Genomic DNA, 25478 nt, shown 5'->3' on the forward strand with positions numbered 1-25478 from the left:
GCATAACATGGGTAGTATCTGATCCAACACAGACAAGGTTTGCAATTTTCAATGTCAATGCGTAGTCTAGCAGGAGCTATCCTTACCACTTTTGTGGAGGATATTTCATTGAAGGATTCTTTAAAGGTTGCGAACCATTTTCTATAGCATCATTTTGACAATAAGCTTCGATGGCAACATTTTCTAGCTGCCTATGTTTCACTAACGTATACCTTTAATATTTTCTAGCAGCCACATTTCTCAGTGTCAGTCTTTTAACATTAGTTTTGATAACTGTGACCAAAACTCTTTGAAAATTCTGTCCTAAGCTCTGTAAAACAAGAGGTCTATCTGCTGAGGGAAGTCCATTGTCGTTTTGGATGCCTACCACAAATTCCTTACAATGTGGGAGTGTATTGTTTCCCATGCGTTGGTCATACTCATATGTTCCCTGTTTCTTGGAAAATAGAACCCTGGGTAATTCTTTAATTGATTTTGAGGATAATTTTCCTGTATTGTTATTGTCATCTTGATTTATTTCTCCATGTTTCTGTTGGTTTTGTGTGCTGGTTACTCTTTACCTGTAGTCAGAATTTCATAATATTAATTTATTGCCCAACTTCTTTTAGATGATGGAGGAAATATTTCTTCACTTCTCTGGACCAACTTCTGCTTTGCCCACCCTGTTACAGATACTTGCAGATTTTGCCTCAGCTGAAGGTTGATCACACTTTCTAATTTAATTTCTATCTGATTTAGTTGGACTACTGAATTTGCAACATGTGCTTGTTTCTTTGAAGCCTTGCAGTTTACCCCACGGTTAAAGGACGTGCTTTTGCGTGTTTTACCTATCCTAGGAAGTGTACGAGATGGCCAACGGCCTGTTTTTGCAAATGGTACTGCTATGGAATTTCCTCAAATCATCAGTGGTTCTCTTTCAGTGTTTCTAAAAACTTAAAAAGATTCAGAAACTTTCTTTTCCATCAACCGCGTACATATTTTTTCTTCTATTTTGCAGCATTCAAGTGTTGGTGCCAGGCTGCATGGCAGTACCTAGGAGATGCCCCCTCTGAGCTTCCTTTTGACTCTGATGTTATGTAAGCTTTCAATTTGTCAAAACTTGTTTTTGGAGGCAACGGAAGTTGGTATGGCATTTATCTAAGATTTCAATGACAGGTCCTTCATGAATTCAGTATTTGAATTACTGATAAAAGTATGGACAGGTTCACGTGATCTAAAGGTTTTTTTTTTTTTTCTCGAACCACGCAGGAGAGCTGCGCGTCATTTCATTAAGGTAGAAAAAAAATAAAAAAATAAAATAAAGGTCTAGACAGACCACACCCGGCACCGATGAAAGTGCCGCTTACAACCAATTACATTCACACCACACGTTATGATGGAAACAACCCAACGACCTCCGGCTTAGGCCAAGGACACCAACGACCTAGACACCAACTGATGTAACCGGGAAGCAAGATCTAAAGGTTTGTGTGAGCCTCGTCTTTAACTTGGTTGTTTTGTTGTTGACTTGTTTCTTTTCATGCACCTTTGAACAATATAATGTCTCAACTGATAGGAGTGTTAAAACTATAGGAAAGGAGAAAATGTCTATGCCACGAAGTTGTTATAGTTATAGTTTGTTGGGGCGTTGCAATGTTAGTAATTTAGTGCACTGTTCCTGTAGAATATTCATTATTTTCCATATGCCAACATTATGCTGCTTGATCATATCTACTACAAGATACTGCTGATTATTTAGTTAATATTCTCACCAGGTGCGGTCATCCTCTGTGGAGGCTTTGGGAGAAATGGTTGACTTGGTCACTAGGTCACAGTTGAAATCAGCATTGCCAAGGATTATACCAACAATGCTGGATCTGTATGTGTTCTCTTTTGTATATTTACAGAAGATTTTTTTCCAAGTTCCCACAGACATTAATTTCTTCGTTTAATGTAGATGCAGGAAAGATCAGGAAGTTGCTTTTGTTGCGTCTCACAGTCTTCACAACCTTCTTAATGCATCGTTATTGTCTGAAAGTGGCCCCCCTTTACTTGATTTTGAGGTAAATAAAGAACATGCTTAAGGCGGTTCATTTTTTGTTTATATTCCCTCTCTTTTTTAACATATTGCAACTATGATGGTTCTATTGTAGCAGTGTGCTAAAGAACTTCCCTGGCACTGTTCTCACGATACACGTGTTTAAAAAATTGAACATTAATTTTAGACATGATACAGTGGCATTGACTGGCTCACAATGAGCTGAGGTTTCATATGGAACTTCACCGGCACTGTTCACACTATACACATGTTTAAAATTTCAAAATTCAAACATCAATTTGTTGAGTACCGAATTGGGATCTTCGGGGATTTCGACTTGTAGAAGGGTCCAGACCTCCCCCCCTATATATATGAAGGGGTAAGGCCGATTGGAACATAAACAATCGAACCCAAACCAATATCAATCTATTATTTTGCATCTCTTGCCCTAACCCTAATTCTCTAGTTTCCCCATCTAATTCTGTAATTCCCAGCCTTAATCTCGACTCCCCCACGTGCTACTCGACTAGCCCCAATCCCCCGTTCTCTAATTTCTCAATTCCTTGCTGCCCTAGCTCGATCCTTGATCGACTAAACCCCTAACGATCCTTCTTCTTCGCGAGAGAAGGGTTTTAGGCCTATCTCTTGGTGATTGGCGCAATTCTGCACCAACACAATTTAAACATGATTCAGTGGCATTGATGCATATTTTCATCGTTACAATAGTATGTCTCTATTTTGGTTTTGGACTAGATCATACTCTAGCAACCTTCGTATCTTTCCAACCCCTTAACTAATAAATGCCATCATTAAATGTTTATGCTCTGCGCTGGCACTGCCATATTTTTTCTAACTCATGTGTCGTTTTGCTCCATGAACGATCCAGCATGAAGATATGATATGCAATTCAAAGTATATGTCAAGCATTACCATTGATCACCGACAGTCTGTTGTTTCTTGTGCTGCAGGAGCTTACTGTTATCTTGATTACGCTTCTTCCATTAGTATCTGTCAATAATGGCAAAGATGAGCATTATGTTTCAAAGGGATTGAAGGTGGCCCTCTTAAATCACTTGTGGCCTATCCTGTTTCATAGTTATATCCACTAACTTCTTACTTCTTGGATCATTTTGAAACTATAAGGCTGACCACAGCGGAGGGAGCAAGAGCAAATTTGCTCCCTCCTCGTTTCCCACGCCCTCTCTGTCTACAGTGCCAAACAGTGCATCTACAGTGTCAAACAGTGTATTTGCTCCTTCATTTGCTCCCTCCACTGTGGACGGTCTAATGCCACATTTTGATGTAACAACTAGAAATGACAATTGAAGGGCTAAAAAGTTACGTTTTTTTAGCACTTGCTAAGTAGAAATGATGAAGAGACAGTGTTTCTCCAGTATTTTTGTGAGATCTTATTAACGTCTACTTTTTGAACGAAGTTTCTTTACATTTTGTCCTTGTAAATTGTTCCGTAATATACTCCCTCCCCAAATATACTGTTTCCTATCGTTTAAATTCTTTACGAAAATATAAGGGATTCTGGAGGGGAGGAAACTGTTGATTTTGTATTTCCTTCTCCCGCGCATGCATGCTAGGTCATCCACTTTTCAAGGACAGGTCAGCTGTCCATGTTTTAAGACCAACCGATCCGAACTTTAATGCAATAGATCAGGGGTACATGTGTCCTTTTCTAGCCTTTTTAATATGTCCTAAAAACGTTAGGAAACAATATATTTGGGGACAGAGGGAGTATGCATATTGCTGTTTATAGAGATACTTATATTTTAAATTTATGTGCTTGTACTTAGACATACAATGAGCTCCAGCATTGCTTTTTGGTGATTGGTTTAGCATATCCCGAGGATCTTTGCATGTTCCTTTTAAATGTAAGTATTCTTCCATGTGTCATGAAGATCCCAAATTTGCACAAGATGCACTTCTGTAGAGCTATAAATATTTTTGTATTGTCTATTGCTATACAGAAATGCAAGTCAAAAGATGAAGCATCTATTGTTGGGGCACTTAGCACAATAAAACACCTATTGCCCAGGTTTTGTACTTCTCTCAGTCGATCTGTCTCTGCTTTTAAAACCGTTTGTGCCAACTTCTATGATCTATGTTCGTAGATTATTGGAATCATGGCATACTAAACAAGCATCTCTGGTTGAAATCGTGAAATCACTTTTAGAGCACCAGAGCTTGGGCATACGTATGGCGCTAGCTGAGGTAATGTGCATTCCACATAAACTTTTGACAGATAAAGTCATTTTGTTTGCATGAAGCAGATTTGGATCACAAAATATTTATTAAGGCCGAATCTGTTTTTAATGCTTGATAGATGCACTAGTTTAGGTTGATACTAATTTCTGTTTTTTTATGCATCCAATTTTCACTGTTTTTATATTGGTTAATTGTGTACAGCTAATTGTTGTTATGGCTTCACACTGCTATTTGAGTGGGCAACCTGCTGAGCTGGCTGTTGAGTTCTTGGTGCGGCATAGTGCTATAACTGATGATGATCTAAATGATCTTGGCACTCTAAAAAATGAGTACTTCCAGGACAAAAGATTTGAGGTTTTACTTAAATTTTGTATTGTGTGATTTATTTGTTATGGGTCATCGCTTTAGGTTGATTTGCATTCTAATTCCACCTCCGTTTATCAGATGAAAGTAAGTCTTGCTGGCTTATCAGAACTAAGAGCTGTATGTGAAAAGGGTCTACTTTTACTAGCAATCACCATTCCTGAAATGCAGGTAAAAGCTATTTGCACTTTGCTCATCACATCAGGAAATCAGACTCTGTAGCTGTCATCAAACACTATTTTCTGTAAGCCAAGTTCATCGTAGTTAAATAACTAATCCACTTTGATTTTTCTATTTTCCAGCTTGTTCTGTGGCCATTCATCTTGAAATTAATAATTCCGAAGAAGTATACTGGTGCGGTAGCTACGGTGAGCATTTTGGTCTGTGCAATGCATTATGCTTGTTGTGAATAAATACTGCACTTTAATCACGTTCACAATCTATGTTTTGGATATTATTAAGTTGGAGATATCTTCAGGTCTGCAAATGCATAACTGAGTTGTGTAGGCACAAATTGTCGCACATGAACCCACTATATACTGAATTTAATGCATCAAACGATACCCCCAATCCTGAGGTACTCAGATGTCTTTTATCTTATAAATCTTTTCATCAATCGGCTAGTTATTTCTCATGATGACGTGGTTCATGCAGGATTTATTTGCTCGTTTGGTTGTGCTTATGCATAATCCACTTGCTAGGGGCCAACTGGCCACCCAGATCCTGACGGTTTGTCCTCTTACAGATTTGAAATAACATTTCAATGGACGACCTTGACAACTGTTTTTTTGGCATGTCCTTCCTAGTCCTTATTCATGACTTTATATGCTAATCCATTTTGTATATTATACGGTACTCTAGCTTCTCCAGACGTGATCATGTTGTCTCTCATCTGTATCACTCCTGAGTTCTGTCTTCAGATTGGAATTATTATTATTTTTGTTCCATTCGAGTTCTTGTATATACAAGATGAAACATGATTTTAGTGGGAAAAAATACGTCAGGAGAGCACTAGAATAACCACTGTCATTGAGTGATAGGTTCGCATGCTGTTATTTGCCTTATTGATGTGAGTCTAATACTGTCTGCTTTACTCTGGCATCTGCACTATAGGATACCTAGGCATCGTTGCATGCTTCCTTGTCATGGCAACTGAACTGTTGCTATAACTGATTGTATTTGTAACCTTTTCTTGCCCTCAATTTAAGTGATTCGAGTTATTGTTGATTAAAGTTGGTTACATGGGCTCATTAAATCTTACTTGTTTACTCTTTGCGCTTATGAAGATTGATTGAAAGAAACAACGCTAAAGATATTGTTTATATCTGCCATAAGTATTCACTTTTTGTGTCCTGTAGGTTCTGTGCTACCTGGGTCCACTTTTCCCCAGAAACCTTTCTTTATTTTGGCAAGATGAGGTATAGCACTTAGCTGATCCACTATTGTTAGAAGATGGAGATTACATATTTATTCCAGTTTTGTATTAATTATCATTCTGTTATTATTATTTTGCTCTCAATGAAACAGAAAAGTTATATTTTCTATGTATCTTGCAGTATTCATATCTTAAGTTTTTCATCTTCTGTTTTAACACTTAATCTCACAAACAAAGTTTTTCTATTGCAATTCCTGGTTGTCTGGTAATTCAGATGATATGTACCCTGCGCTTTGAGTTATTTGTATAACAAACCCTGTTACATGACCTATAAACAAAAGAGATTTAAGAGTTCATTTCCCATCATCCACAGTTAAAGTGACTTACAAAATGCATCTTTTGGCAAGTATTAGGTCCCTAAGATGAAAGCTTACATCAGTGATCCTGAAGACCTTAAGCAAGATAGCACATACCAGGAAATATGGGATGACATGATAATAAATGTAAGTATGTTATTCGTGTTGGTTTAGAATTATATATTCATGTTGTAACAAGGAGCCTACAAGTGTGGTTTAGCAGCTATAATCATGATAACATTGCATTGTTAGGTTTACATGTATCTTTGTATTATGAGTCCTTGTCGTATAATGCCTCTTATATAGAGTCCTTGTAGTATATGACTTCTCTCCTGTATATTTGGGCCTAGAGCCCTCATATTGAATACAGGTGCTACTTGTAATATTATTGCTAGATGCTTTAGTCAAATTTTTGTTAAGAAGTTGGTCAAAACTACCAGGGTTGGCTTACAATGTTCAAATGTTCAACTTTTTCTCATGTTATCATTATGTATTTTTTTAGTCAAGGAGCTTAGACTGCATGTTTAAAAAAGCGTATCCCCAAATTTTGGACAAATGCTACCTCTGGCATCTTACAGGGATCGCAGGCCAGGCTGTAATGGTTCCTTGTACACTGTAGGTCTCGATTTGTTTTTTAGTACTTCGATTTGCTAAGCCCTTATCAGGCTTTTAAGTGTGGAGAATCTATAAAGGGCAGCCCCGGTGCATGAGCTCCTGCTTGCGCCTGGTTCGGGGAAGGGTTATATTAGAATTTTTTTCTGTTTCTTGGGGAAAAGTATTCAGACGATATACTATCTTCCTTGGTGAACTAATCTTTTGTCATCTTTTCAGTTTTTAGCAGAATCTTTGGATGTTGTGAATGATACTGAGTGGGTCATTTCCTTGGGTGATGCATTTGCAAGGCAGTATGATCTGTATGCTATATCTGACGAACATTCTGCTTTACTGCACAGGTTAAATGCTATAATCTATTCTGATTGTTAATCTGAATAAATAAATCTGTACTGAAAGTGTAATTGCCACATGGAATCAAATGATCTGATACTTCAAAGATGAAGGAAAATAGCATGATACAATTTACAAGATTTATATGAATGATTTGTGGAAAAACATGTTGACACTTCACATGACACAAATTCAATGCAACATGACTGATTGTGTCATGGGGCGGCAGCAGGGGGCCCAGAGGGCCATAGGGATAGGATTAGGGATAAGATTAGTTGGATAAGGATTAGATTAGATAAGATTGAGTTAGTTAATTAAGGGCCAAGTCTTCCCATCTATATAAGGATGGGCTGTACCTCCTTGAGGGAATCAATCAATCAATCAATCAATGAAGAAGAATTAATCTAAAGCCTCCCCAATAGTCTAGTCCCCCTCCAAGCCGACTCCGCCCGGCTATCTTCTTGGCGCTGTTTATCCCCCCTATGAACTACGGTTCATAACAGATTGTGATTCTACTCTTTTCTGTAGTTAATTTTGTCATTCTGCAGAACCAAGACAATAAATCATAGACTCAGGCTACCCTTCGTTTTGATATTGAATGACATGTTTTGGAAGCTACCTGAAAATGATGCCGAAACTGGCTTTGCAGATGCTTAGGAATGCTTCTTCAGAAGGTTGACGATAGGATTTATGTCAGCGAGAAGATTGACTGGATGTGTAGACACTCAAGCATGTCTATTCCCATTAATCGCCTTGGACTTGCACAAGGCATCGGGCTGGTAAGGTGCCTTCAATGAAGCCTTTTATTTTAGAGCTTTCAGCACTGAACTCTACCTTGCAGGTTGCGGCTTCTCATTTGGATACTGTGTTGGAAAAACTGAAGAACATATTTGTCGGTGTCCCGACCCGGGGGCCCGTATCCCAACTAGTAAATGCTGCGTGTTTCCTCGTCCCAGATGATGATGCAAGAGGCAATCACAATAACGCACGGTTTTATCCTGGTTCCGGCCGCGGGGCCGTACGTCCAGCAAAGGGGGTGTGCGAGGGCACTGTATTATCTTGCACCCGGAGTGCTTGTAGTAGGGGGTACAAGCGAGGCGAGAGAGGGAGAGAAGCTCCCAAGTCTCTGCTAGAAGTGGAGTCAGTTGAGATGAGTGCTCAGTAGTGCTGAGAGTTCTCTGAGGGGAAAATCAGAGAACCCGATTCCAACCCGGCCTAAGGAAGCCCACCTCCTCCTTTTATAGTCACAAGGAAGGGCGGTGCACATGAGTGGGGGTATGGAAGTCGTCGTTTTCCCTTAAATCGCGGGGTACAGTGGTCGAACACTGTAGGAAGTGTACTGTGGGAAGGCGGCGCGCGTCGCTGTCGTCCTGGATTTCGTCCTTGGTCCCGCGGAGATGGCGCCGGTCGTCCTGTAGTGTCCCGACGGTAGTAATGGTGTGGGACGGTCCCGGACCCCCTGGTCGGAGTGCGGGCGTGCACACTAGAAGGTCCGGGAGCGCGTGGAAGTCCCGGACCCCACAAGGGGGAGGTCCGGGGTCTCGCCCGTGCGTGCTGAGTGCCCCTCTCGGAAGGACACGTGACATCGTCGGACCCCTTCCCCAGCGGAAGATGGGTCCGGATGGTGGGTGTCGGCAGAACAGTCACGGGGGCGGCGCCAACTTGTCTTGTGCCGCGTTGAATGCCCCACAGTGTTGCTACAGCGACCGGGGTGGCTGAGCGGTGACCGGGGTCAGCGAATGGGGCGCCGGTCACATCCACTGCGGGTGTGGCAGTCTGACGCCGCCCGTCCTTTGAGCCGTGGTGGAGTGGCTGGCCTTTAATGCCTTCGTACGGCGGTCGGTTGGGCGGCGGGGCCGTTTGTCCCTTGTGCCGAGAGACGGCCTCGAGCGAGGCGGAGATGAGTCACCCGCTCGAGGGCAGATCCGCTACCCTCGAGCGAGGCGGAGATGAGTCACCCGCTCGAGGGCAGATCCGCTACCCTCGAGCGAGGCGGAGATGAGTCACCCGCTCGAGGGCAGATCCGCTACCCTCGAGCGAGGCGGAGATTGGTCACCCGCTCGAGGGCAGATCCGCTTCCCTCGAGCGAGGCGGAGATTAGTCACCCGCTCGTGGGTGGATTCGCTACCCTCGAGCGAGGCAGAGATTGCCCTGCGGGCCCGAGAGGGGCCCTCGAGCGAGGCGGAGGTCGTTCCGCTGGTTCGAGGGGGATGTGAATGGGCCGCATGCTGAACTTCTTTGAGTCCTTTCCTTTCTTCCATATGGGAAGCAGGCCGTGGGCCTTCGCGGGCCTAGTTGCCTTTACAGGTATTTGTGTTTTTTAAAGCGATCTTAGTACCCCAATTAGGGTGTCCCTAATTGTGGCACCCGACAGTAGCCCCCGAGGCTTTGGTCGAGTCGATGGATTCGGCCAAAGGGTGTTTCTGCGATTTTTCCCTTTTGACGTGATCAGTCAGTGCCTGTGCATCCGTCAGACGCGCCTGAGCGCCAGCCCGGCGGATGCGACAACACGCCGGTCAGGGTAGTACGCCCGTGGGGGGCGTACTTCGAGGTGCGCGCCTCTTTGTTTGTTTGTTTCAAGGACAAGACGTGTCCGCGCACTGAGGGGGGCCAGGGCGACGGTGGCACCCGCTGCTTGGCAGCTGGTGCTTTCATCGAGCTGTCCCGTGCGCAGGGCCTTGGCCCCGGCATTCCTGGTTGCTTTGCGGCGCGCCGTTCGAGGGCAGCCGGCCAGAGCCGATGCTGCACCGCTTAGCGTCCAGGGGCTCAGCTCCGCTTTATTTCGTTCGGTCGTGTCTCGGTGCGGTGACCGAGGACAGCCTTTGCTCGTGGAGCGCCGTGTCGTCACGGGCGATACAAGCCTCCGCTCTTCGAAAAGCTTGAAGCTTTATGCCCGGTGCAACTATAAATAGGGATCGTGGGGTTCCCTTTCTTTTTCAACCTCCCAACTCTTTCTTCCAGCCTCGCCTAAATCTTGTAATGTTTCTCTTGCCTTCTTGTGACCGGCCCCCAGATGGGGTGGCCTGGCTTTTTTAGGCTTTTGGCGCTAGAAGAATGCTTGCGAGCGTTAGGGGAAGACCGGAGTGGGCGTGCGCACCATCCCTCAGCTTCAGTGGGATCAGCAGAAGAGCATTGGGCCCGTGGGGTCCTGCTCCTGCGATGTCCCCTAGCCTGAAGGGGGATGGAAGCGTCCGACCATGGCGTTAGTGCCAGGTTGGGCGGCTGTTCTTTGCATCGTCCCCCCAGGCGACGAGGTTGCCCTCGGGGAGACGGTGCGGAGGGCGCTGTCCGCCAGCTCGACCCCCCGCGTAGTCTTCGGTGGAGGAGACGCTAGAAGAAGGCTTGCGAGGAGAGCGTCCCGCTGGACCCGTGAGGTCTGGGGCCGCTTCTCGCATCCCTAGCAGCCTCGCTGTTGCGTCAGCTAAGGGCTCGGTGCCTTTCTTCGTCGCTTGCTCCTCCCCAAGATAGGGAAAATTGCCACGCAGGTGGCAATGTGTTTGTATCTTTCGATGGCTTCGCGCCGGTAACCCTTTGTAATCTTTATTTGCACTTTGAGCAATAAAGTCCCCTTCCTCTCCTACGGAGGAGATTACCGAGGGTATAGGGGCGTACATAGAGTTTACGACCCTCGAATATGTGTGAAGTCACCTTCGCGGGGGCGCGTCAGCGCACCCGCGGGTGTAGCCCCCGAGGCCTTGGGGGAGTGTTTGTACTCGTCCAAGGGCTAAAAAACGTTCCGCTGGGTAGCTTTGCTGGGATGGCCGTCCAGCGTCTTTTTCAGCCGGCATCGGCACTTTTTCAGCCGGCCTCGGCATTCTCAGAGCTGGTACAGCGGCCCGGCGTTCAGCTTAACCATCAGGGGAGCACACGTCAACAGCGGAGGGTTTGGTTCAGACACGTGGAGTCTTCACGATTGACAATTGTCGATTTATTCGAGGGTGTGGTTTTGAACCATGGTGTGCGAGGAGCCCCCGAGCCCAGGCCCGTGTGAAGGCGTTCAGGGGAAACCCTCGGCTTTGACTACGACCCTCGTCGCCCTTCCGTAGGGAGGAGGGGTGAAGCGCACCATGCTACCCATGCCCGGGACGCGAGCTATGGCTGCTTCGGTGAGCTATTAACGGGTTGTTCAAGCGGACGTCCATGCCCCGTTCGATAGGGGTCGGCTCGTGGTCCGTAGACACGCCCTATAAAGCGCTTGCGAGGGTTCACTAGGCGGGGTTCGGACCCATTCGATAGGGTCCGAGGGCTCGATGCTCTCCCTCGATGGGATCCCCCTTCTAGGCACCCTCGACTGGCCTTGAACACCGCGTAGGATGTCTCGAACTCCGCGTTCGAGGGTAGCTTGTATGGCACATCCCTGCAGTCCCTAACTCTGGCGATCTGGGGCGCCTGTCGAGCCCCCTGAAGGGCCAGGCTTCGAACCCCTGACCAGTAAGGCCTCGGAATGCGATTCATTCGAGGGTAAAGAGACCTCCGAAGGAATATTCCGTCTTGATTCGAAAACATCGCAAGATCGTGAGTCACGCGCGCGGGTCTCCCGCCGGTGGTAGGCGACGTGGCCCGATTCGTGCGGTGCGGTGTGGGCGCGCCTTTTCAGGCGACAGCCTCGGGCAGATGAAGCGGTGTGGGCGGCGGCTGACGGATGGATAGCGCAACAGTCGCGCCGTGCCCGCCGGTTACCGTGCCGCATTAATCGCTGCGTGCGCGCGTGGGAGACCCCGCGGTCGTGGGGCCCAACTGTCAGTGATAGCAAAATCTACCGCATTCAATGCGGTAGATTTTGGGCCGCGGCTGCGGCTGCGCCCGTCGCGGTGAAATAAAACGAAGAGGGATGGGTTGTTTGGGCTCACCTGGCCATTTGCCTTCATCCCACTTCGCCTTCTCTGCCTCCCCTGCATCCTAAGCCCGCAGCCAAGAGCGAAAGGAGGAAGAGGAAGGAGAGGGAGAGAAAGCACACCTTAGCCATCCCTGAGCCCTTTGCTCCCGTATTCCCCCTCGAATCGAAAACATGTCGGACATCCAGGAGCCCTTGCCGTGGGGGAAGTCCTCCGCCACCGTCGCGGTTCTGGAGCAGCTGGTCGCCGACCGGCTGCTGCCGCGGAACCCCGACACGGGGGCGCCGGCGTGGATTTCCCCGCACCCAGACGAGACCGAGCCGAAGCCCCCGCAGGGCTACGTCGTAAGCTTCGTGCGCCTCCACGAACGAGGCTTCGGCGTCCCTGTGAGCAGGTTTATGCGGGCATTGTGCGATCATTACGGAGCGGAGCTGCACAATTTCAGCCCCAATGCCATCTCGCAGGCGGCGGTATTCGTCGCCGTCTGCGAGGGGTACATGGGGATAGAGGTGCATTGGGATCTTTGGATCCATCTGTTCCGCGGCGAGCTCTTCGTCGAGAGCGGGCGGGGCCAGCCGAGGCGGTTCGCGCGCGCCGGCGGCCTGACCTTCCACGTGCGCCACTCCCGGAGGAACCTCTACATCCACAACAAGATGACGACAAACAACGCTGGGTGGAGCCGGGGGTGGTTCTACCTTCGGAACTTCGATGGCGCGCTCCCGGCGTTCATCGGCAGGGTTCTTCGTGAGCGACCGCAGAAGTGGGATTGGGGGGTGTCGCCCCCAGCGCAGCAGGACAGACTCGAGGGCCTCACCGACGCGCTGGTGCGTCTGGCGAAGAAGGGGCTGACGGCAGCGGTCGTCATCGCGAACTTCCACCGGCAGAGGGTTATCCCTCTCGTGGAAAGGGCCCTGCCGATTTTCGAGCTCACCCCTGGGAGCAAGGTTGCAGGTTCGAGGACGTCGAGCAAGCTTCTCTCCCACACCAACGCCGCTCGGAGGGCGAAGTATGCGGTGGCGGATTTCCCCCAAAATCCCGAGGATCTTTGGAGGATCAAGATGCGCCCCGAGCCGGGGTACATTTCTCTGGTAAGTTTTGGGTTTCGAATTCGTCGTGCGTCGTATAGTCCCCTTTTCCTGACCCCATCTTCGGGCGTGTTCTGCAGGGGTTGAGGTGCGGTACCTCGAGGCCCCCGGTCCCAGAACAGCGCCTGATCAATCGCCTCCACGCGGAGAAGATGAAGAGGTGGAAGGACGCGGCGGAGGCGAAGGTCGAGAGGAAAAGGAAGAGGAAGGCGAGGCACGACAAGGCGTGCAAGCTCGCTCGCGCGGAGGGGAAGCCGCAGCCCGCCACACCTGAGTCCTCGGAGGAGGACGAGGAGGAGGCCTCGGATGCCGAGGACCACGCTCTGAGGAGCGACGGGGAAGGTGCGCGCGGGAGCCCCCACCGTTCTACCTGTGGGACGAAGAAGAGGGAGCGACCGTGGCGCCAGAGGAGCCGAGGGAGGAGGCCGCCCGTGTCCAGAGGGAGGAGGCGCAGAAGAACATGGCGGGTGAGTACCTTCGATTTTTCGTCGATTTGCTTTCTTTCGTGGCTAATGTCGATTTTCTTTGCTCGGAGCTGAGGCAAAAGGTGGCGGATGAGACTGCGGCGAAGGAAGCGGTCCACACCGCGCTCACGGCGGCACAGATGGAGTTTGCTGAGCTGGAGCAGACCGCCGTGAGCGTGTGTCAAGAGCTCGAGGGGGAGGGTGCCGTCTCGGGCAGTTCGGTGATCAGCCGCCTGCGCGCGCTAGGCGGCCGGATTGCCGAACACGCCAAGAGTACCTTCCGCCTCGGTGTCCTGCGGGCTCTCGCCGTGGCCTCGACGCATTACCTCATGGATCTCTAGAGGGTGTCGTCGGGGTACGTCGTCCCTGATGATGCTGACGCGGACGCCGCATCGGCCATCATGGATGAAGCCGACGCAGCCGCGGAGGAGTTCGCCACCGTTCTCGCCGAGAAGCTCGAGGCGGACATCCCTCCCATCGCCGAATTCGACGCCCCTGAAGACCTGCAAGGGGGGGGATGGTAGCCTGTAGGACAGTTGGGCCTCGAAGCCCATGTAAATAGATTAGTGTTTATATCATAGTCGCACTTTGTAATCGCACTCTATGAATATAAAGGATTTTGTTTCGTAATTTGAATGTGTTGCCCGTCGAGGCCTTGTGTGTTCGAGCCTGTGTTTCTTTACTTTATTTCCGTGTTCTTCGTATGCGACTTAGATAAACATCTGCGAGGAAGTTCGTGTTCATAAGCAACGTAGGCGTAGGGTGGTGAGGGGGGTGCCGTATCCCAGAGGCGTAGGCGGCCCCACGACTCGGCCAGCCCCGTACCGTAGTTGCTTACGCCTCGCGTCCGTTTTTTTCCAAGGATACGAGAGGCTTAGGGTCGAGACGGAAATATTTCGAAAAAACATTGGCGACTTTTTGGGGACTTCGGGGGTTCCCCCCGTAGTAGCCCCCGAGGGAGGCTCGGCTTTGCCGAGGGTAAAGCCGAGCGTACCTCAATGTTCGTGCGCGCCCGAGCCCTCGAGGGTCGGGAAGGTTCCCAAAAAGCGATAAGTGAAGCGTGCTTCCTTATTATTTCGGGAAGTTGAAAATGCGATTACGAACAATATAGAAATAGCTTGGAATGCTAAGGGTAGAAACGACGTAGCTGTTGTATATTCCAAGCGTTGGTGAGGACTTCGCCTTTTTCGTTGGCCAGCTTGTACGTGCCGGGCTTGAGTACCTCGGCGATTATGTACGGTCCTTCCCATGGAGGTGAGAGCTTGTGGCTGCCCTTATTGTCCTGTCGAAGCCTTAGCACCAAGTCCCCTTCGTTGAGGTCTCGGCGCCGGACCCTCTGCGCTTGATACCTTCGTAAAGACTGCTGGTAGCGCGCAGAGTGGAGGAGCGCCATGTCTCGAGCCTCGTCCACTTGGTCCAGCGAGTCTTCGCGAGTTCGCTGGTTTCGTTGCTCTTGATATGCCTTGAGCCTTGGCGATCCGTATTCCAAGTCGGTGGGGAGGATGGCCTCGGCGCCATAGACGAGGAAGAACGGAGAAAAACCCGTAGCTCTGCTTGGGGTCGTCCTCAGGCTCCAGATGACCGAGGGTAGCTCTGTGAGCCACCTCCGGCCGAACTTGTTCAGCTTGTTGAAGATCCTTGGCTTTAGTCCTTGGAGGATCATGCCATTGGCACGCTCCACTTGCCCGTTCGTCTGTGGGTGTGCCACAGCTGACCAGTCCACACGTATGTGGAAGCTGTCGCAGAACGCCAAGAATTTCTTGTCTGTGAACTGGGTGCCGTTGTCAGTGATGATCGAGTTTGGGACCTCGAACTTGAAGACGATGTCGGTGAAGAATTGGACTGCTTGCTCGGATTTGATCTTGCCGATGGGTCGAGCCTCGATCCATTTGGAGAACTTGTCGACCGCCACCAGCAAGTGGGTGAAGCCCCCGGGCGCCTTTTTCAGCGGACCGACGAGGTCTAGTCCCACACGGCAAACGGCCACGTGATGGGGATCGTCTGCAGGGCATGGGCCGGGAGGTGTGTTTTTCGAGCGTAGAACTGGCATCCCTCGCAAGTCCGCACGACGTCAGTGGCGTCGGCGACCGCGGTGGGCCAGTAAAAGCCTTGCCGAAACGCGTTACCCACGAGGGTGCGTGGCGCGGCGTGGTGGCCGCAGATGCCAGCATGGATGTCGCGGATCAGCTCCTTGCCCTCGGGGATGGGAATGCATCGTTGCAGGACACCCGAGGGGCTACGCTTGTGTAGCTCATTGTCGATTAGAACGAAGGACTTGGCCCGCCTGGCGAGGCGTCGCGCCTGAGCGCGGTCCGAGGGTAGGACCCCTCGAATCATCCAGTCAAGGTACTGAACGCGCCAGTCTCGCGAAGCGGGGGCCTCGTCGACTTCCATCGCTTCGGCCTCGTCCGCGGAGGTTGTCCCGAAGTCAGTGTCCATGGGCTCGACCCCATCCGCCGGGGGGTTCCCGCCGGAGGGCCCGGCGGACGAGGGGCCTGACTCCGTCGGTTGCTTGAACTCGACGGAGGGCCTGGAGATGTCATGATCGAAGATATTCGGGGGGACGGTGGTCCGTCCCGAGGCTATCTTGGCCAGTTCGTCGGCGTCCTCGTTGTACTTGCGCGAGACATGATTGAGCTCGAGGCCGTCGAATTTGTACTCGAGGCCATCTTTGGGTCATGACAGCTAGACTCCTTCATGACTTGATCGACGACGAGCTGAGAGTCACCGCGCGCGTCGAGGCGTTTGACGCCGAGCTCGATGGCGATGCGGAGGCCACCGAGGAGGGCCTCATACTCCGCCATGTTGTTCGAAGCAGGGAAATGCAAGCGGATCACGTACCGCATGTGTTCCCCGAGGGGTGAGATGAAGAGGAGGCCGGCACCGGCGCCGGTTTTCATCACCGACCCGTCGAAGTACATAGTCCAGCATTCGCCCTGGATTTGTGGCGGGGGTAGCTGAGTGTCCGTCCACTCAGCCACGAAGTCAGCCAAAATTTGGGACTTGATTGCCTTGCGAGGGGCGTAGGTGAGTGTTTCTCCCATCAGCTCCACAGACCATTTGGCAATTCTACCCTCGGCCTCCCGGTTGCGGGCTATCTCTCCCAAGGGGAAAGATGAGACCACGGTGACGGGATGAGCCTCTAAGTAGTGGCGCAGCTTGCGCCGAGCCAACACCACTGCGTAGAGCAGCATTTAAATCTGTGGATAGCGTGTCTTAGTTTCAGACAACACCTCGCTGATGTAGTACACCGGTCGTTGGACGGGCAGAGCATGACCCTCCTCTTGTCTTTCGACCACGATCACCGCGCTGACCACTTGGGTCGTCGCGGCTACGTACAGGTAGAGGGGCTCGCCGTCCGTAGGCGGTGTGAGAATGGGAGCTCGAGTGAGCGATGCCTTCAGCCTTTCGAGGGCTTCTTGAGCTTCGGGGGTCCACGTGAAGCGCTCGGTTTTCCTCAAGAGTCGGTACAGAGGTAAGCCTTTCTCGCCGAGACGCGAGATAAAACGGCTAAGGGACGCTAGGCATCCCATGACCCTCTGTACCCCCTTCAAGTCTCGGATCGGTCCCATCCGAGTGATGGCCGAGACTTTGTCAGGGTTGGGTTCGATGACCCGCTGGGAGACAATGAAGCCCAAGAGCATGCCTCGAGGCACCCCGAACACGCACTTCTCGGGGTTAAGTTTTACCCCTTTGGCTCGTAGACAATCGAATGCGATCCTGAGATCAGCAACCAGGTCGTCCGCCTTCCTGGATTTCACAACGATATCGTCGACATACACCTCTACGCTCCGCCCGAGATGGTCTCCGAAAACGTGGAGCATGCACCGTTGATAGGTGGCTCCGGCGTTTCTGAGGCCAAAGGGCATCGTAACGTAGCAGTACATGCCGAAAGGTGTGATAAAAGAAGTCGCGAGCTGGTCGGACTCTTTCATCTAGATTTGGTGGTAACCGGAGTAAGCATCAAGAAAGGATAAGAGCACACATCCCGCAGTAGTATCTACAATCTGATCAATGCGTGGCAAGGGAAAGGGAACCTTCGGACATGTCTTATTTAAACTAGTGTAATCCACACACATCCTCCAGCTTCCACTCTTTTTCTTTACTAATACTGGATTAGCTAGCCACTCGGGATGGAATACCTCTTTGATGAATCCGGCCGCCAGAAGTTTCTGCAACTCCTCGCCGATCGCCCGGCGCTTGAGCTCGTCGAAGCGTCTTAGGCGCTGCTTCACCGGCTTGGAGTTGGGTCGGATATCAAAAGAGTGCTCGGCGACCTCCCTCGGTATGCCAGGCATGTCCGAGGGGCTCCACGCAAAGATATCTGCGTTGGCGCGGAGGAAATCGACGAGCGCCACTTCCTATTTGTCGTCGAGGGTGGCGCTGATCTGCAACGCCTTGTCGTCGGAGTGGCTCGGGTCGAGGGGCACCTTTTTGATACCCTCGGCGGGTTCGAAGCTCCCGGCATGTCGGTGCGTGGAGTCCAAGGCCTCGCTCGCCATTTTGTCGAGGGTGGCTGCGAGGGCCTCGTCCTCCGCTTGAGCTTCCGCGCGCTCAACGCATTCGACATCGCACTCGTAGGCGTGCTCGAACGAAGAGCCGATGGTGATGACGCCCTTTGGACCCGGCATTTTGAGCTTGAGGTAGGTGTAGTTGGGGACGGCCATAAACTTGGCGTAGCAAGGACGACCGAGGATGGCATGATTGGACCCTCGAAATCCCACCACCTCGAAAGTGAGTACCTCCTTGCGGAAGTTGGCTGCTGTGCCGAAGCACACAGGCAGATCGATCTGGCCGAGGGGTTGGACTCGCTTTCCCGGCGCAACGCTATGGAATGGCGACTTGCTGGGGCGAAGCTTGTCCAGTCTGATCCCCATGAGCTCCAAGGTAGGGGCGTACATGATGTTGAGGCTGCTGCCTCCGTCCATGAGCACCTTGGAGAAGCGGGTGTTGCCGATGATGGGGTCGACAACGAGCGGATACCGTCCCGGATGCGGGACGTAGTCGGGGTGGTCCTCGCGGCCAAAGACGATGGTATCCTTCGACCAGTCGAGGTAGGATGGCGTGGCTTTGGTGATGTAAAAAACTTCGCGGCGCTCACGCTTGCGCTGCCGCGAAGTCATATTCGTCGTTGCTCCTCCAAAGATGAAGAAGGCGTTCTCCACTGGGGGGAACTCGTCATCTCCACCTTTGTCGCCAGCGTCCTTCTTCTTGTCTTCGTCGCGATGCGCGACGCGGTTATAATACTTCTTGAGCATTTCGCACTGCTCGAGGGTATGGTTGACCGGCCCCTTGTGATAAGGGCACGGCTTCTTGAGCATGTCGTCGAACTGGCCACCTCCGCCTCGAGGGGGGCCTCGAGGTCCCTTGCGGTCTGGGGCGGCTGCGAAGGCCTCCTCGGAGTCCTCTGCCTGCCCCGACCCGCGCTGGTTCGGTGGGACCGACTTCTTTCCCTTCCTCCCCCGCTTCTGTTTCTTGGCGGGGGCGTTGGGCTTGACGTTGCTGCCCTCCGCGGGCGCATCGTCCTTGCGCTTGCTCGATTTGTCGTCGAAGATGGCACCAACAGCCTCCTCGCCGGCGGCGAAGTTGGTGGCAGCGTCGAACAACTCGTTGGTGTTAACGGGTCGGCTTCTCGCGAGCTCATGCACCAGATTCCTGCACGTCGTACCCTCGAAGAAAGCGTTAATGACCTCGACGTGGGTGACGCTGGGGAGCTCGGTGCACTGCTTGGAGAAGCGTCGCACGTAGTCACGCAGGGACTCGCGGGGCTTCTGGCGACACCCCTTGAGGTCCCAGGAATTCCCAGGGCGCACGTACGTGCCCTGGAAGTTGCCCACGAAGATGTGGACCAAGTCGACCCAGTTGTGGATCTGATCCGCAGGCAGATGCTCGAGCCACGTTCGTGTGGCGTTAGCAAGATGAAGAGGAAGGTTGCGGATGATGACCGCGTCCTCCATCGCACCGCCTAGCTGGCACTTGACGAGGGTGTTAGGTTGTCGAAAGCGCGGAGGAAAGGATGCAGTTCGAATCTCCCGGCTGAATACCCGGGTGCCCGGGGGCTCCGGGGACTCACCCCTGTCGTGCTCGGGGTCGAAGCGTCCACCCCGTCGAGGGGTGTACCTCCTGCCGTCGATGACGTTGCGGGCGTCGCCGTCGCCAGCGTGCCCGCGAGTGTCGCGGATTCGCTCCCTTACGGGAACTCTTCCGATGCGGTTATGCACCGAGGGTGCCCTCGCACCGGGTGTTGCGGCTGCCTTGCCCTTCCGCGCTGGTGGCGTGTGCACAGAAGCCTCGCGGTCCTGATGTACAGTCCCGCCAGGCGGCTCCGGGGCCTTCGAGCGCATACGAGACGCAGAACTCTCGGCCTGCTGCACGGCAGCTTGCTCGATGAGCTCCTGTGCCTCGCAGCGCAGGTTGCGGCCCGAAGGCGTCGAAGGCTCGGGCATAGCTTGAAGTAGATAGGCCGCAGCGACGAGTTTCTCGCCGGCCGTTTGCAGTTCCGGAGATTTGTCGGCGTTGTCGTCGGCCAGGATGCGCTCCCGGGCAACACGTCCCGCCGCCTGGGCGTGTGCGCCACGCACGGTATGCCGCTGCTCGTGTGCGGCGCGTAGCTCCTGAGTTTGTTGACGCTGTTCGTCGAGCTTGGCTTGAAGCTCGTTGAGCTGCGCCAGTTGAGCTTGTCGCGCCGCTGAACTTGACGAGGAAGGGGCTGCAGGCGGGTTCACCGGTTGCTTTGCCCGTGCGTCCGCCCCGGCGTCCCCGTCGTTGCTTGGGGCGTTGTCGTTCTGCTTGTCCGCCAGGTCCACCATGAAGCACTCCCGGGAAGGATCGAAATCCCCCTCGCTGGAGCCTTCGGAGCAGGTGAGGCAGTAAGCCGTCGCCAGCTGGAACGAGCGAAGAGCGGCGGGGTCGCGAACCTCGGAGTAGTCCTCGGCCTCCTCGGCCGCGAAGTTGTTCATGAAGAAGTCGACGTCGTCGGCTATCGAGCTCGCCGTCTCGGGGTAGGATTCGTCGAGGGACGACGCGATGAGGTTGCGGACCGACAGAAGATGATGACCCGGCAGATCCTCATACTCGGCGAAGTTAGTACTGATCGAAGAGGCGTAGGTGCGAGCGGCAGTGTTGCGCATCCCGAAGGGGAAGGGCGAAGGCGAGGTCGAGCCCACCCCGGGAGGCACTAGCGCCGCTGCGGATGATGGTGCCGGCACAGATGATGCCGAGGCACGTGATGACGAAACGGTAGCCCCGTTCGCCTCGATACTGAGTTGCGACATGCCAGCCTCAATCCACGTGGGGGAGCTGTGGCGTGCCGCACGACGCCGCTCCGCGCGTGCTTGTCGCGAACGCTGACCCGAGCGCCTGTTGCGCCGGGCTGGCGTAGTCGGAGCGATGAGGTCGCGTTCGGAGGAGAGGAGCTGCATGAGGTAACCGTTGCCGGTTGCCCTGAACTCGAGACTCCCGAACGAGATCTCGCGTCCCGCTGGGAACGGATCCGAAACACGCATAGGGTATGGGTTGGATCTGCTCGCCATTCCTGGAGGTCAAATGGGAAAAAGAGAGAAAATGTCACGCAGAGACCCTTACCTGGCGCGCTAACTGTCGGTGTCCCGACCCGGGGGCCCGGATCCCAACTAGTAAATGCTGCGTGTTTCCTCGTCCCAGATGATGATGCAAGAGGCAATCACAGTAACGCACGGTTTTATCCTGGTTCCGGCCGCGGGGCCGTACGTCCAGCAAAGGGGGTGTGCGAGGGCACTGTATTATCTTGCACCCGGAGTGCTTGTAGTAGGGGGTACAAGCGAGGCGAGAGAGGGAGAGAAGCTCCCAAGTCTCTGCTAGAAGTGGAGTCGGTTGATATGAGTGCTCAGTAGTGCTGAGAGTTCTCTGAGGGGAAAATCAGAGAACCCGATTCCAACCCGGCCTAAGGAAGCCCACCTCCTCTTATAGTCACAAGGAAGTGCGGTGCACATGAGTGGGGGTATGTAAGTCGTCGTTTTCTCTTAAATCGCGGGGTACAGTGGTCGAACACTGTAGGAAGTGTACTGTGGGAAGGCGGCGCGCGTCGCTGTCGTCCTGGATTTCGGCCTTCGTCCCGCGGAGATGGCGCCGGTCGTCCTGTAGTGTCCCGACGGTAGTAATGGCGTGGGACGGTCCCGGACCCCCTGGTCGGAGTGCGGGCGTACACACTAGAAGGTCCGGGAGCGCGTGGAAGTCCCGGATCCCACAAGGGGGAGGTCCGGGGTCTCGCCCGTGCGTGCTGAGTGCCCCTCTCGGAAGGACACGTGACATCGTCGGACCCCTTCCCCAGCGGAAGATGGGTCCGGATGGTGGGTGTCGGCAGAACAGTAACGGGGGCGGCGCCAACTTGTCTTGTGCCGCGTTGAATGCCACACAGTGTTGCTACAGCGACCGGGGTGGCTGAGCGGTGACCGGGGTCAGCGAATGGGGCGCCGGTCACATCCACTGCGGGTGTGGCAGTCTGACGCCGCCCGTCCTTTGAGCCGTGGTGGAGTGGCTGGCCTTTAATGCCTTCGTACGGCGGTCGGTTGGGCGGCGGGGCCGTTTGTCCCTTGTGCCGAGAGACGGCCTCGAGCGAGGCGGAGATGAGTCACCCGCTCGAGGGCAGATCCGCTACCCTCGAGCGAGGCGGAGATGAGTCACCCGCTCGAGGGCAGATCCGCTACCCTCGAGCGAGGCGGAGATGAGTCACCCGCTCGAGGGCATATCCGCTTCACTCGAGCGAGGCGGAGATTAGTCACCCGCTCGTGGGTGGATTCGCTACCCTCGAGCGAGGCGGAGATTGCCCTGCGGGCCCGAGAGGGACCCTCGAGCGAGGCGGAGGTCGTTCCGCTGGTTCGAGGGGGATGTGAATGGGCCGCATGCTGAGCTTCTTTGAGTCCTTTCCTTTCTTCCAAATGGGAAGCAGGCCGTGGGCCTTCGCGGGCCTAGTTGCCTTTACAGGTATTTGTGTTTTTTAAAGCGATCTTAGTACCCCAATTAGGGTGTCCCTAATTGTGGCACCCGACAATACTTGATAATGCAGGGCAAAGTGCTCTCCAGAGGTACTTATAGTAACCTTTTGGTAGGAGAGACCTATCTATTATCCTGATCTCAGTGCCCATCATGTCTAGCAGCAATTCATAAGCTAAACAAAAACAGAAATGGAGACTGGGGAATATGAAGGCACTAGTATTTAGCTTGTAGACTTGTAGTTCACTTTTGCAGGTTCCAGGTTACTTATGAATTTATGACATCTGATTCTGCAGGTTCCTCTCATTTTTCTCATTTGGTGCAATTGCAAAAGTGGAAGATGTGGATGATACATACGCAGCATTGGCATTGATGTATGGTTATGCTGCAAGATATGCTCCATCAACTGTTATCGAAGCCAGAATTAATGCACTTGTGGTATGTTATCCCTTTTATAAGCAAACTTCTTTTTTTCTTGACCAATCTGATAACTAATGATATGCTTGCATTTAAGACAACTCTAGCACTCTATAAACAAATTTGTTTCGTTCAGTCTGACGAGTTTGACTGGTATAGAAATATTGTCAGCTAATCTTTCTGCATCATTTCAATTTTGAACAAAAAATTCTACCCACCAATGTGTGTAAGCCTCTCAACTCACTCAACTCACTTTCACTTGAATTGGAAGTGGAACACAGGGGATTTTGCAGTTCAAGTGCAGCTTTTCTCTTTATGTACATGGCCTGTAGCCCTGTAGGCCAGAGAACATGGCCAAAAAGGCCTTAGTGACCCTGATTCCAGCCACCTCAAGCAGCTAACTCCACTACTTAACTAACACCTAACTTGTAGAAGAAGTCGAAGACTGACCAAATCCTAACTTAGACTCTGACGAAACTAAATGGAAAACAGACACTGAACAGAACTCTGGACTCCTGAAGGTGCAGGGGTTACTTGCTTAATCTGTCCTCGTCTTCCATGTCTATTACAGATTTACAGTGTTGTCCTATTTTACATTATCCTTAGTGCTGGGTGCTGACCACATTTTACCTCTTTTTTGGACATTTCAATTAAATCGCCTCAATGTCTTTGTATCCAGTCAATACAATATTCAAATTTTCTTTATTTTGTTTTTTTTTAATTTGCTATTGTCACTCTCTTGTACTCAGGGCACTAATATGCTTGGAAGGCTGCTTCATGTTCAGCATCCTACTGCAAAGCAAGCTGTCATTACTGCAATCGACCTTTTAGGTGATTTCATTCATAACATGGCAGCAAATCATATCTTGTTTGTACTATTGTCTTTTTCAGCTGGTAGTGGTCGATACATGGGCCATGAATTTGCTTTTGATAGCATAGACAGACCTTTTTCCCTTTCAGTCTTTTTAAAAGCTTTTCCCTCTCTCCCTTCTCTGGCCTTCTCCTTTTGGTGTTTCGTGTTGGGTTTCAACTCTACCCCAACTTGTTTGGGACTGAAAGACTATGATGTTGAGTATAGACAGACCTTTCTTGCTCTCATTTTGTCATGATTGGTCTTTTACTATTTGCTTATTGCATAGCAGTCTCCTATGTTTGTCATATTGATACCCTTCCCCAGACCCCGCTCAGTGCGGGAAGCCTACGGCACTGGGTACGCCCTTTCTTTTTATCATATTGATAGTTTGCTCCTTTTTTTTCAAAACTGTTTGAAAAATATTGCTTAGAAACAAGCCTTGGTATAATTATCTGGAACTTCAATGAGATATTAATATTTCCCATGTATTCCTGCCAGATTTTGTAATGTTTCAGCTACATGAACAATTTATATAAGAATATTCTTGAAAATAAGTGTAAGAAAATATCTGATTTCTGTGATTTATGACTGTAGTTGGACTAGTTGAGATAAACTTAAAAAGCTTACCGAGACAGAAAACTAATACTAAGACTCTAAGAGGGCGAGTATAGATGTTTCCATTCTAAATGGTTTTGGTACACTGTTTGATCATTTGATGTCTCTCTCACTCCCGATACATTTAATTGTTACTCTGTGTTTTATATATTTACACACGGAATATGATCTCTGTTATACATTTCATAATTAATATGCAATGATCGCGCATTAATCTGTTTTGCCTTTCTTCCGAAGAGTGTTGCATATCCTTCAAGTCCTGTTATCTAACCTCTTACACCTCTATAATTAGACATGTGTTTCTTCATATATTTAATTTATTTCACGAGAACAGTTTACAGTAGGGGAGGACCCGTACAAATTTGCCTATATGGGCATGTACTCATTGCGTGTATCCATTCCATCTAGCACCGAGATTCGTCCTTCATCATTTGAAATTTAAATAGAGCAGCAAACATATTGATGCATCCTCTGTATCGTGGGTGATGAGGTGCATTGACCCTATGTGCAAAAGGTCCACACTCACTAGTACATACTATAGTAATATAAAATCTCATACTCTACTTTTTAGTTCAATTACTCTTCTGGGTTCAGAGCCAGGGAATTTTATCATTGTAAAATAAGGACCTGAAGTTCCAATCAACGGATGCTTAATTGGTTTGTTTATGACTGCTGAATGATGTATGGGTGCATACTGTAGGACTTAATCTACAGCTGTCCCTTATCTGTTTAAGTCAAGGCAAGTCTGCAGTTTGCTAGCAAGGCAAGTTTGCAGTTTGCTAGCAGCTTTTGTTGACTTGCAGCCTTTGTTGACTTGTGGCTCTAGGCCACTAATGTTCAGATAATGATAGAAGTTATTAGCACCTTAGAGTAGGTAGCAAATGGTGTATAAATATGAGTGCAATGCAATGAGAAAAGGCAGTTCAGTTTGCCACATTCCAGTCTCTAACTCTCAGCCAACGCAGA

At 50.9% G+C, this 25478-nt stretch overlaps 1 protein-coding gene across 1 annotated transcript in view; it reads left to right on the top strand.

Annotated features, from left to right (window-relative positions):
- LOC120699150 (protein SHOOT GRAVITROPISM 6-like) overlaps positions 1-25478 on the top strand; it is a 34945-nt gene that overhangs the window by 560 nt on the left and 8907 nt on the right. Inside the window, exons 2-22 of the mRNA XM_039983028.1 lie at positions 609-699; positions 780-875; positions 998-1076; positions 1156-1219; positions 1755-1858; positions 1937-2042; positions 2986-3072; positions 3823-3900; positions 3997-4064; positions 4141-4240; positions 4436-4588; positions 4679-4768; positions 4900-4965; positions 5076-5174; positions 5252-5326; positions 5956-6015; positions 6386-6475; positions 7160-7281; positions 7923-8057; positions 22924-23065; positions 23794-23875. Coding sequence (XP_039838962.1) covers positions 609-699; positions 780-875; positions 998-1076; positions 1156-1219; positions 1755-1858; positions 1937-2042; positions 2986-3072; positions 3823-3900; positions 3997-4064; positions 4141-4240; positions 4436-4588; positions 4679-4768; positions 4900-4965; positions 5076-5174; positions 5252-5326; positions 5956-6015; positions 6386-6475; positions 7160-7281; positions 7923-8057; positions 22924-23065; positions 23794-23875 — 1987 coding nt within the window. The remainder of the gene's footprint in view (positions 1-608; positions 700-779; positions 876-997; positions 1077-1155; positions 1220-1754; positions 1859-1936; positions 2043-2985; positions 3073-3822; positions 3901-3996; positions 4065-4140; positions 4241-4435; positions 4589-4678; positions 4769-4899; positions 4966-5075; positions 5175-5251; positions 5327-5955; positions 6016-6385; positions 6476-7159; positions 7282-7922; positions 8058-22923; positions 23066-23793; positions 23876-25478) is intronic.

Source organism: Panicum virgatum, chromosome 3K, assembly GCF_016808335.1.
Source record: "Panicum virgatum strain AP13 chromosome 3K, P.virgatum_v5, whole genome shotgun sequence".
NCBI classification, from domain to species: Eukaryota; Viridiplantae; Streptophyta; class Magnoliopsida; order Poales; family Poaceae; genus Panicum; species Panicum virgatum.